General features: G+C 35.5%; 1 protein-coding gene across 8 annotated transcripts in view; it reads right to left on the bottom strand.

Annotated features, from left to right (window-relative positions):
- Window positions 1–13319, bottom strand: part of LOC108719991 (trafficking kinesin-binding protein 1) — a 132845-nt gene that overhangs the window by 16906 nt on the left and 102620 nt on the right. For all 8 annotated transcript variants that reach the window (XM_018269344.2, XM_041567552.1, XM_041567549.1 and 5 more), the window contains 7 exons: window positions 12518–12596; window positions 10938–11068; window positions 10494–10568; window positions 8885–9022; window positions 7853–7929; window positions 4266–4508; window positions 2283–2605 (listed from right to left, as the gene is read on the bottom strand). In XM_018269344.2, coding sequence (XP_018124833.1) covers window positions 2283–2605; window positions 4266–4508; window positions 7853–7929; window positions 8885–9022; window positions 10494–10568; window positions 10938–11068; window positions 12518–12596 — 1066 coding nt within the window. The remainder of the gene's footprint in view (window positions 1–2282; window positions 2606–4265; window positions 4509–7852; window positions 7930–8884; window positions 9023–10493; window positions 10569–10937; window positions 11069–12517; window positions 12597–13319) is intronic.

Here is a 13319-nt window from a genome sequence, read left to right as displayed (position 1 = left end):
TATTGGTACTCATAGGATTTAACTAAACAGTTGCTTTCACGTTATACAGTCATATGAAAAAGTTTGGGAACCCCTTTCAGTCTGCATAATAATTTACTCCACTTTCAACAAAGAAGATAACAGTGATATGTCTTTTATTTCCCAGGAACATGTGAGTACTGGGGTGGTTTCTGAACAAAGATTTTTAGTGAAACAGTATTCAGTTGTATAAAATTAAATCAAATGTGAAAAACTGACTGTGCGACAATCTGTGTACCCATGTAATTTTGCTAATTTGAATGCAGGTAACTGCTCAATATTGATTACTGGCAACACCAAATTGGTTGGATTAGCTTGTTAAGCCTTAAACTTCATAGGCAGGTATGTCCAATCATGAGAAAAAGTACAGTACAGTATTTAAGGTGGCCAATTGCAAGTTGTGCTTCTCCTCTGTAGAGTGACAGCATGGGATCCTCAAAGCAACTCTCAAAAGATCTGAAAATAAAGATTATTCAGTATCATGGTTTAGGGGAAGGCATCAACATGCTATCTCAGAGGTTTAAACTTTCAGTTTCAACTGTAAGGAATGTAATCAGGAAATGGAAGGCTACAGGCACAGTTGCTGTAAAACCCAGGTCTGGCAGGCCAAGAAAACTACAGGAGCGGCATATGGGAAGGATTGTGAGAATGGTTACAGACAACCCAAAGAACACCTCCAAACACCTGCAAGAACATCTTGCTGCAGATGGTTCATCTGTACATTGTTCTACAATTCAGCACAATTTGCACAAAGAGCATAGATAAGCCACAGTCATTTTGGAACAAAGTGCTTTGGACTGATGAGACAAAAATGTAGTTATTTGCTCATAACAAAAAGTGATTTGCGACACCACATTCCAAAAAAAACACCTGCTACCTACTGTCAAATTACGTGGACGTTTCACCATGCTGTGGGGATGTGTGGTTAGTTCATGGACTGGGGCCCTCCGATGAATTCAAACAAAAATCAATAAATTCTTCAGAATAATGTTAAAGGCATCAGTCAAAAAGTTGAAGTTACGCAGGGGTTGGATACTCCAACAAGACAATGACCCTAAACACACTTTGAAATCTACAAAGGCATTTATGCAGAGGGAGAAGTAAAATATTCTGGAATGGCCATCACATTCCTCCAACTCGAATATCATCGAAAATCTATGGGATGATTTGAAGCAGGCTGTCTATGCTCGGCAGCCATCAATTTTAACTGAACTTAAAAGATTTTGTATGTATGAATGGTCAAAAATACCACCATCCAGAATCCAGACACTCATCAAAGGCTATAGGAGGCGTCTAGAGGCTGTTACATTTGCAAAAGTATTGATGTAATATGCCCACATTTATGCACCTGTCTAATTTTGTTATGATGCATATTGTATATTTTCTGTAAAATCAATAAACTTTATGTCACTGCTGAAATACTACTGTTTCCATAAGGCATGTTATATATCAGAAGGAAGTTGCTACTTTGAAAGCTCAGCCAATGATAAACAAAACTCCAAAGAATTAAGAGGGGTTCCCAAACCTTTTCATATGACTATATAGGAGATTGTACAATTAAGTCTTACGATAGCAGATATGTTTGCTAATACATACATACTGTATACTGTATGTAGATTTTATTATATAAATTAATGTCTATTGAAAACACATTTTACTGCCAACTTTCCATTTATGATAAAGATGGAAAAAGGAATTACTTCATAATTATAAAAGAAAACTATACCATTGATTTTAATATATGTATATTATTTTATACTATATACTACTTATCCTACTATACCAGGCTTATACTGTATTTACTTGCATTAACTATGATTTCTGACTTAATATGGATACATTAATAAACAGATCTTAGTTTTGCTAACTGCCTTGTTAAATAAGAGAAATGTGCATTTGATGTTATTTACTTGATACTATCACAGACACATGTGAAACAAAAACAAATAAATGGTTTCCTCTCTAAGGGTGTACCTAGGAGCTACAGTACATAAAGAAATGTAGGTCTGATCAGAATGTACTTTTGTCTACCACCCAAAAATCTATACATTTTATAAAAAACAAAAACAGAACATACATATTAAGAAGCATTAAATATTTTACTACTGTCCTATTGTTTCAGAAAATTTCAAACCAACAGCGAGGATTACTATCTCTAAAATAAAAAGAGTATGTATTGTGTAAAGTGCCTGCTTTCTGGTGATGGATTAAAGACCATATGGAGTCACTAAGCAAAACAGATAAGGGCCGAGGCCCCTTGTCACCTTCTAGAGGCTTCACAATCTGAAGTTTCTCTGGCAAGTAGGATCGACTGCAGTACGACATTCCTGACAATCCGGTGAATTCAGATAGCCTGGAGTGGGTTCCTAAGGACATGATGCTATCTGTGGGTGTAACTGACCCACTATGGATCTCTCCTTTCTCTGCTAGGCTCCTCAGTTTCCTCTCCTGATCATCTTCAAAAAACTTGCGCTCCAGGATGTAGTTTTCACGGCGCAGAGACAATCGTCGCAGAGCTGTCTCCAGATCACTGGAACCTGGAGTGCCAGGTGTTCCAGCCTTCTTGTTTTTATCTCCGTTATTGAGGCTGAAAAACAAAAGAATCAACACTATAAATAAATAAATAAATAAATAAATAAATAAGGACTTTTCAATAACAATCAATTATATAAATTTGATATTTAATTTAACTTGAGAGTTTAAAGTCATTCCCACATTTTAATAGAAAAAAATGTATGGGATGCTGTCATGGGGATAGGGGTACTGTCATGGGAAAATTTTTTTTTTAAAAAATGAATCAGTTAATAGTGCTGCTCCAGCAGAATTCTGCACTGAAATCCATTTCTCAAAGGAGCAAACAGATTTTTTTATATTCAATTTTGAAATCTGACATGGGGCTAGACATATTGTCAATTTCCCAGCTGCTCCAAGTCATGTGAATTGTGCTCTGATAAACTTCAATCACTCTTTACTGCAAGTTAGAGTGATATCACCCCCTCCCTTTTCCCCCCAGCAGCCAAACAAAAGAACAATGGGAAGGTAACCAGATAGCAGCTCCCTAACACAAGATAACAGCTGCCTGGTAGATCTAAGAACAGCACTCAATAGTAAAAACCCATGTCCCACTGAGACACATTCAGTTACATTGAGAAGGAAAAACAGCAGCCTGCCAGAAAGCATTTCTCTCCTAAAGTTCAGGCACAAGTCACATGACTGGGGGCAGCTGGGAAATTGACAAAATGTCTAGCCCCATGTCAGATTTCAAAATTGAATATAAAAAAATCTGTTTGCTCTTTTGAGAAATGGATTTCAGTGCAGAATTCTGCTGGAGTAGCACTATTAACTGATGTGTTTTGAAAAAAACATGTTTTCCGATGACAGTATCCCTTTAAAGAAGGTTTAATTGGAAAGGGTCAAATACATTAGGGACAATAAAACACAAACTATGGAGAAATAGCAGTACAAGAATGGGGAAAATATATTATGTTTCTCCAATAACTTGTGTAATTACTTATTGTTACAATGATAGTTTTATATGAGTAAAATTACCTATACCTAGGTATAATATGTTGGTGCACAATAAATTAACACAAAAAAAAACATTGAAAAGGCTGAAAAATTTGCTGTCCTGGGAGTGGCAAAGATAAAGCCTACTACTTATTAGTGCTTAAACAACAATACAGGAAGCAAGACATAATGGCAAAGTCAGTATCAACATCAGCAAGTTTTTATTTTCCTTTATGCTTTTGTTTTTCTGGGCTTCAGAAATCATATTGTATTGGTATCAATTAAATATAAAAAAAGTCTGGAAAACATAAAACACAAAGGGGCTTATTTATAAGTGAAACTAGAGCTTGCCAACAGTCAAGAGTGAAATACAACCACTCTCTGATCATATGTATGCAATTCTTAAAGGGGTATGCATCTAAGGGTGAACTCTCTCTAACACCCATTGATTAATATAACTTCAAACAGAATTTCATATTTGCAGGCTATAACAATCTCCAGTTTCACTTCTTGATAATTTACCCCAAGCTTCTAAAATTAACTAAACATGTAATTTGGCATGGCTTACTAAACTTTTGCATTCAACTGTATATTATATATGTTTTTGTACAAAACATTGTTTTATTTAAATATGAATGATAACCCAGGATGGCATCATTATTCATATTTCCTTGTCTGAATACAGCATATTTGCAAAGAGCTGCCAAACTTTATAAAAGTGTAGAAAAGAAGACACTGACCTATTTTCAGAGGACTCGGTTTCCAAGATAATGCTATTTGTCTTGTTATCAATAACAATGTTTGATACATCCCCACCATACAGGCTGGAGCGTGGTGTGCTCACACAACTAGACATTAAAGAGTTCATTGCAGATGACTGGTTAGATCCTGGGATGTTCATTGGAGAAGGGGCCAGCGATCTCTGTTTGACAACCTGGTTTACATTTTTCACTGTTTCAAATACTCGCTTATGGTGATTGCCACTAGAAAAGAGACAAAAGTATGTTATTGCAAGAGAAAATGTAATGCTGCCATTTAATTTGGTTATTATTAGGTGAAGGGTTACAGCTTACTAAGACTCCAGTGAAAGCAGTATGTCACAAATAGATTTTGCTCAATATATGTGAGCTTTTTAAATTTCATTCTGATAGATGATACAGTGGTGTGAAAAACTATTTGCCCCCTTCCTGATTTCTTATTCTTTTGCATGTTTGTCACACAAAATGTTTCTGATCATCAAACAAAATGTCCCACATTTAACTATTAGTCAAAGATAACACAAGTAAACACAAAATGCAGTTTTTAAATGAGGGTTATTATTATTTAGGGAGAAAAGAAATCCAAACCTGTGTGAAAAAGTAATTGCCCCCTGAACCTAATAACTGGTTGGGCTACCCTTAGCAGCAATAACTGCAATCAAGCGTTTGCGATAACTTGCAACGAGTCTTTTACAGCGCTCTGGAGGAATTTTGGCCCACTCATCTTTGCAGAATTGTTGTAATTCAGCTTTATTTGAGGGTTTTCTAGCATGAACCGCCTTTTTAAGGTCATGCCACAACATCTCACAACTTTGACTAGGCCACTCCAAAGTCTTCATTCATCGCTTCAGCTTGAGTTGACGAACAGATGGCCGGACATTCTCCTTCAGGATTTTTTGGTAGACAGTAGAATTCATGGTTCCATCTATCACAGCAAGTCTTCCAGGTCCTGAAGCAGCAAAACAACCCCAGACCATCACACTACCACCACCATATTTTACTGTTGGTATGATGTTCTTTTTCTGAAATGCTGTGTTACTTTTACGCCAGATGTAACGGGACGCGCACTTTCCAAAAAGTTCAACTTTTGTCTCGTCGGTCCACAAGGTATTTTCCCAAAAGTCTTGGCAATCATTGAGATGTTTTTTAGCAAAATTGAGACGAGCCTTAATGTTCTTTTTGCTTAAAAGTGGTTTGCGCCTTGGAAATCTGCCATGCAGGCCGTTTTTGCCCAGTCTCTTTCTTATGGTGGAGTCGTGAACACTGACCTTAATTGAGGCAAGTGAGGCCTGCAGTTCTTTAGATGTTGTCCTGGGGTCTTTTGTGGCCTCTCGGATGAGTTGTCTCTGCGCTCTTGGGGTCATTTTGGTCGGCCGGCCACTCCTGGGAAGGTTCACCACTGTTCCATGTTTTTGCCATTTGTGGATAATGGCTCTCACTGTGGTTCGCTGGAGTCCCAAAGCTTTAGAAATGGCTTTATAACCTTTGAAATTGAACTCAGGTGTGATAAACCACAGTTAAATTATTTTTTAACAAGGGGGGCAATCACTTTTTCACACAGGCCCATGTAGATTTGGAGTTTTTTTTCTCCCTTAATAACGTAAACCTTCATTTAAAAACTGCATTTTGTGTTCAATTATGTTATCTTTGACTAATAGTTAACGGTTTTTGATGAGCAGAAACATTTAAGTGTGACAAACATGCAAAAGAATAAGAAATCAGGAAGGGGGCAAATAGTTTTTCACACCACTGTATGTTAAATGTTAATGTAGGGATGTGTAAATAGCCACCCCTAGTATTTTGTGTCAGGCAGTCCCTCCATGTTATGGACACCTAAATGGGTCCTAAAATACAGTTGGGAGGGGTACTGTTGACTCTTGTTGTTTACCACAGTGACCAGCAGATGGCACTGTGCTAGAGTATAAAAGGCTCTGAAGCCAGATTATCAGTGTCCATCTTGTGCTGGCTCTAGCCTGTGCAGGAGGCAGAGCTCGAGTTGGAACCTAGACAGGTCAGGTCTAGTAAGAATAGGCTACTCACCTTTATAAATCACTCTAGGAGTGATAGTCAGTCAGATTATTTAGCTAAGCAGTCTGAGGCTCCTACGAGGATTGTAGTGGGATTAAGATCCCAGGGTACTCATTGCCCAGAAGTAGGGACTAAGTGTACAGACCTAGGGTAGATAGATTCCCCTTAGGTTCCACTTACGGAAAAGGCTGAAAGCTGGGTGTACCTCCTCAAAGCTGCATGTATTGTTCCTATCTCTGAGGAGAATCATACTGACCAAAGGTGTTGTGAGTACTGCCTATTCAATGTATTGTATGAACCTGCAATGTTCTGATCGATGTACACTCCACTGAGGATATATATATGTATACTGTGCTCAATAAATCTGTTATTTGGTTAAGTTATAAGAACCACTGGCGCCCAATTCTTTGCACCCTGATTACTGTTACAGTTGCACTACACCCTGCTTCCACCTCGATGCGAAGGCTCACTCCCTAAGATTTAAGGTCTCATCTGGAGCATATGTACTAGGAGTGAAGCCCATAGTAGAGTAAGGTGCACTCAATTTACTATAGCGCTACATTAATTTCATTCTTATTTTTATTGTTTTTCAGTATGGCTTTTAATTGTTTATATCAACAACAGTATTGAACCAATTAGTGGAAGATTCTACATTTTTATTAGGACTGTAAGGAAAATGGCTCTCCCCACAAACAACACCACACTATAAACTACTGATGAGTCAGTCTGTGAGCAGCTGTTCTCAATTAGGGCAATGTAATAAAAAGCACAAACTTAAAAAAATTTAAAGAATTACCTGCTAATTGGTTGATGCAGGTAACTAGACCTGTTGCAAACGTTTTCCCTGTTATTGGTATACAGTTTTACAGGATGCATGGAAACTCAAAAATTATTTTGTAACTGTGTTTTAGAGTGACAAAAGTCTTACAAGAAAAAAAATATTCAATGCCAATGCTTTATTATATTGTAGAGTCAACTTTTGCAGGTATAGCATCAATAGTCTTTTGGGGTATGCATGTACTAGATTTGCAAACTGTTATAATGTGAGCATATACACTGTAATTCTAGGCAAATTCACTCAAAGCAAAACAGATTCTCTGGTAATATGTTCAGTAAAATGCCAGAACTAGTCAAGGTTGTAAATACTGTACTTTTGAAAGTAATCCATGACCAGATACCATCCTAAAGCTTTTGCATGAGTGTGATAACCTTTGTTCTATTTCCATGTACTGATTTGAAGCCGTGGCATCAAGTTTCCCGGACCTTGGAATAGAACAAAACATTATCATAATCTGTTCAAAAGATTTGGGATGATTTTTGGACATTGGTTGCATTTATTTCCCAAGTTTACATTTGGCACTGCATCTTCAGTATGTATCTGAACAGAATAACAGCATATGACCGCATTAAAGAACATAACTTGTGAGTTACGTTGTGCACACAAGTAAGTTACTAACAGAGCATTACTATTACTATGATTAACACATATCTATAAAGCAACTTTGCTCTTTGGAGTTTAATAAAATGTGGAGCATTCCTACTTCATTTCAGGAGAGTCCGGCTCATCAATTTGCAGTTCCTTCCTCATGGATCCCTCTATCTCAGCTGCTAATGAGTCCTGTAACACATAAAGAGACCTCATATATACTGTAGAAATGTATAGCCATTTATTTTCTTTTACAGAGAAGGTAAACATGGAAGAAGAGTTTATGCAATGACGATAGAGGACAAAGCACTTTAAGTATATATAAGAGGATGCTACTCATAGAATTGGTTGTGTTTGCTGTCCATCTGAAACAGTGGCAAAACGAATACTGTGGTAATGAAATTTGTACCAGGTCCTGCATTTTATGACAACCAATCAAATGGTTTTATTAATTTGTCACCTTTTCAAACCAACCATTAGTTAATTTGTTGGATTATAAAACCCTTTGTAAATGTGATTTCTATTACATAATCTCTGTTTAAATAACAGTGATCACTTTAAATAAGTTTATTATAACAGCCCCCATTCCTTAAACAAAAAGATAAATATGAAACAAGAATATTTTAGGCTTCTGCCACACATGAAGATTTGTCACATTTGCAGATAGAAACTAAAGTGAAAAGAAAAGTCCCAAATACTACTAGTTTAACTTCTATGGGAAGCATGTTTTATTTGTATATAAAATGCGTACCCAGCGACCCAGTGCTTGGAAATAGATCAAAACAGTGCAATAAACACTTAAATGTAATATAAACATTAAAGTGGGCACACTATTTTTTCTCCTGATTGATGGATCAAATTTTTGAGATGTTGCTACTCTGCCTGTATGCTTGACATCTGGGTAACTAGAGGTTTAAACCTATCCTAATTTAGAATCCTTTGCATTGATACATTCAAATTTTACAAACTAGATTTTCTATTTTGAGTTCAACTATGGTGGATCAGAATTTGATAGTAAGTCAAGGGGAAACACAAACAGATGGTTGCCATTTCAAATAAAAATCCATGGATAACCTTGTCAGCTTTAGGTCTTCTGAATATGTCAAGTATTTTTTAATCTAGTTCCAAAAAATCTTTTCAAGTTTACCAAAGGAAAAACCCCCAAAGTGTGATAGCGTCGGGAAATGACATTAGGCATTGTTTTGTTTCTCAGGTTCTTTAGTTCTTCCTGCGCCTCATGAAGCATTTCCATGCACTCTGCATACTTGTCTTCCAGCTCTCGTAACTGGATAACACAAAAACAAAACAAAAAACATAAGGTTCTCATAAACCTTTATCATTAATCATAATTTTGATCAGTAAAAAAATAGTTCAGTTATTTGCTTGGTGTGAACTTGCATCATTAATCATACTGAAGTTTGTTATTAAAACCAAGTATTGCATTAAATCTGTTAAATCAGATTTAGATAGCATACAGTCATATGAAAAAGTTTGGGAACCCCTCTGAATTCTTTGGAGTTTTGTTTATTATTGGCTGAGCTTTCAAAGTAGCAAATTTGAATACATAACACGCCTTATGGAAACAGCAGTATTTCAGCAGTGACAAAGTTTATTGGATTAACAGAAAATATGCATCATAACAAAATTAGACAGGTGCATAAATTTGGGCACCCCAACAGAGATATTACATCAGTCCAAAGCACTTTGTTCCAAAATTACTGTGGCTTGTCTAAATGAGCTTTTGCATACTGTATAACAAGCAACTCTGTGTTTGTGTGAGTGCAGAAAGGGCATCTTTCTCATCACCCTGCCATACAGATGTTGTTTGTGCAAATTGTGCTGAATTGTAGAACAACGTACAGATACACCATCTGGAGCAAGATGCTCTTGCAGGTCTTTGGATGTGATCTTTGGGTTGTCTGTAACCATTCTCATAATCCTCTGCATATGCCGCTCCTGTTTTTTTTTTGGTCCTGGACCTGGGTTTTACAGAAACTGTGCCTGTGGCCTTCCATTTCCTGATTACATTCCTTACAGTTGAAACTGACAGTTGATACCTCTGAGATAGCTTTTTGTAGATCTTTTGAGAGTTGCTTTGAGGATCCCGTGCTGTCACTCTTCAGAGGAGAGTCAAACAGAAGCACAACTTGCTGCTATTGGCCACCTTAAATACCTTTTCTCATGATTGAACACACCTGCCTATGAAGTTCAAGGCTTAACGAGCTAAGCCAACCAATTTGGTGTTGCCAGTAATCAGTATTAAGCAGTTACATGCATTCAAATTCGAAAAATTACAAGGGTACCCAAATTTTTGCATAGCCAGTTTTTTATATTTGATTTAATTTCATACAACTGAATACTGCTTTACTAAAAATCTTTCTTCAGAAAACACCTCAGTACTCAGATGTTCCTGGGAAATGAAAGACATACCACTGTTATCTATTTCGTTGGAAGTGGAGTAAATTATAAGCAGGCTGAGAGGGGTTCCCAAACTTTTTCATATGACTGTATGCTTTAGTTCTAACTTCAAATGAAGTGAAAACTAAAACCAGCTACGCTACTCCAAGAAATTACTAGTCACCTGCACCATAATAGCTTTACAGTAGTACTTTAGTCTACTACCAAAGCATAGAATCTTGAATGAGGTATAAACACTGTATGCTGATCAGACAGCTAACTGTAGGTGAAATAAAATATTTTTTGCTTACATAATTAAAAAACTTGGTAACTAACATGAATGCAAAAAGGTAATTTACTTCAGCTGTGAGTTGTCGTTGGGCATCCTTAGCTGCTCCCAAATGTTGCACAAGTTCCTCATTTTCAACTCCATACTAAAAAAGAGTAGAAAAGCAATGATTATTTAACAGATATTCGGTACCCCGTTTCCCTAAGAAAAGTCAAGATCCTCTGAGTTAATAACCTACTAAGGGCCAACCCCAATGGTCACAGATTTTTCATATAAACAATAGCATTTTTTCTAAAGCAAGCACACACATTACACAAGATTCAACTAAAAAAAAACACTGGGGTGCTGTTTTATGTGCATTCCTAATTAATTCTGCATTGCTCTGACTAGTGCCTAGTGGGTCATCTTTTTAAAGAAGTATAGTAGGCCGGCAATATATTTTTGTCACTTCTTGATGCTGTGTAAGTGTAAGCAGTGTTTGGTAGGCTAAACTGATGCAATATTGGAAACTTACTGCTTTAGCCTTCTTCTGAATGTCAACTATCTGTGAGAGAAGATGCGTTATTTCCTCTTGTTGCCGTGCAGCATCATCTGTCTTCTTGGCCAACTCTTCTGATAAGCTGGCAATCTGCACATTAGAATCGCCTAAACACAAATCTAGGTTAGTACTTTGCAGGTGTGACCATTTGCACTAGCAATTACAAATATATATATATATATATATATATATATATATATATATATATATATATATATATATATATATATTTGTAATTGCTATATATATATATATATATATATATATATATATATATATATATATATATATATATATATATATATATATATATATATATATATATATATTTGTAATTGCTATATATATATATATATATATATATATATATATATGTATGCTGATCAGACAGCTAACTGTAGGTGAATGCTATTGTTTATATATATATATATATATATATATATATATATATATATATATACTCGAGAAGAATGCTGCTGCACACCAGGATTTATCGTGAAAAAAGTTAGTACTTTATTTGATCAACGTTTCGGTCCTCACCATGGACCTTTATCTTGATAAAGGTCTATGGTGAGGACCGAAACGTCGATCAAATAAAGTACTAACTTTTTTCACGATAAATCCTGGTGTGCAGCAGCATTCTTCTCGAGTGGATATTGTATTCCTGTATTGCACCCAGGTGTGTAACTCCTTATGTGTGTGCCCTAGCCCTCCATTGCATATATATATATATATATATAAAAATAGGAGAGCATCTACATTTAAGAGAAGTAATAAAAAAGAAGAACAACAACATTGTAGCTTCAAAGAAAATTTTTTAGTTTTTTTTTGACTGCTGGGGTCCGTGACCCCCATCGGAGAGCTGGAAAGCTACACAACGATTTTAAGACAGTTACAGACTAACATAACCTTTTGGGATATTATCACACTTTTAGTCTTCCAGTGTTTTAGTTGACTAACACACATGCCTTTTCTACCTAATTTGATTATAAGACACTTAGAGAGCAATTCATTTTCCTGGATGGCCTGGTACATAATACTTTTATTTGATTTAAAAACATTTATTAGGGATACTGTGCCATAGTTCAAAATGTTACTTGATTTTTCATAAATAAATAACATTGACAAAAGCAATTACATCCCTTTTGAGAACACAATTTCATGATACAGGTATGAGTTTAAACAGCTTCATCTGGGATTTTAAGGCAGAAAAGGTAACCAAATTCTAAAGTTATTAATTGCTAAAGATTAATTTACCCTACTCCCACTGATATTAATTCAGGATAGACCACATATTTGAATTATTCTATCAAACGAGCTACATGGAATGTGTGTTTTTTTAATAATGTTATTTAACTAGTTTATATCTAGAATATCCTTTTCTGGATGCCACTGCAAAGAAGGACCAGCAGTTACAAGTTTCTCCACTCAACTTTTCTTTTTTTTCCCTTATACTATTCATAGTCTAATTTAAGGCCATTGAATTTATTATCATTTAGTTTCCATAACTAGCACTTAAAAATACATTAAAGAAAAGCCTGGAATATCAGACATACGCAGTTCTTTGACGCAGTCATTCACAAGTTGTTGCTCCTTTTCTTCATACGTGATTGTTTCAGTTTTCAAGTGGCAAGCCTATTATAGTAAAAAAAGAAAAATAACCTTTTCAGAGCACAAGTTAAATACTGGAAATATGAGACACTATTAATAAAGTATGAAACAGCAAATGTATACATTTGTATATACATTATAATGCCATGTCATACAATTTAAAAAGCACTTCAATTTATAAAGCAGTGTAATGGTTTTAAGCAAATTTTTAGTAGAGTATAAAATTCTAAAATTAGTAGAGTAAAAAGAGGTGTCAGTTTGACAACGTAGACTATAACCCTGCTTTAAGCACCATAATTTTTACAACATTTTAGAGAATTTCTAGGCACCAAAAGTTCTTGGCCCCTGAATTGGTCCCACTGACTTCAATGAGTTTACAGAAGATTGGTGTAAAACAATATAATGTTAAGCTTTAAACGGGCATTTAAAAAAATGCTCACCTTTATAAAAATGCTAACTAGTTCTTTGTAATGGATCACCTCTTGCGACTGTAAAGCTTGGAAGTTATTCAAAAAGACAATAGACTTTTCATAAATCTGCATTTATTTTTTATAGCCCCTACTAGAACACTATTCATATGACATTCAGGTTATTTATTATGTATATATCCTGGAATAGCAAACACTACTGTAACCTAATTATTGCCCTAATTACCATACAGCAGACCCGAGCGGTTATGGATTTTGAAGGAAAAATAATTAATTACTTTAATGCGTTTATATTTCTTCATTGAAATAAGTGAAATTG

This window comes from Xenopus laevis, chromosome 6S, assembly GCF_017654675.1.
Source record: "Xenopus laevis strain J_2021 chromosome 6S, Xenopus_laevis_v10.1, whole genome shotgun sequence".
NCBI classification, from domain to species: domain Eukaryota; kingdom Metazoa; phylum Chordata; class Amphibia; order Anura; family Pipidae; genus Xenopus; species Xenopus laevis.
The sequence above is the reverse complement of the archived record's forward strand: the minus strand, read 5'-3'. Positions and strand labels throughout refer to the sequence as shown.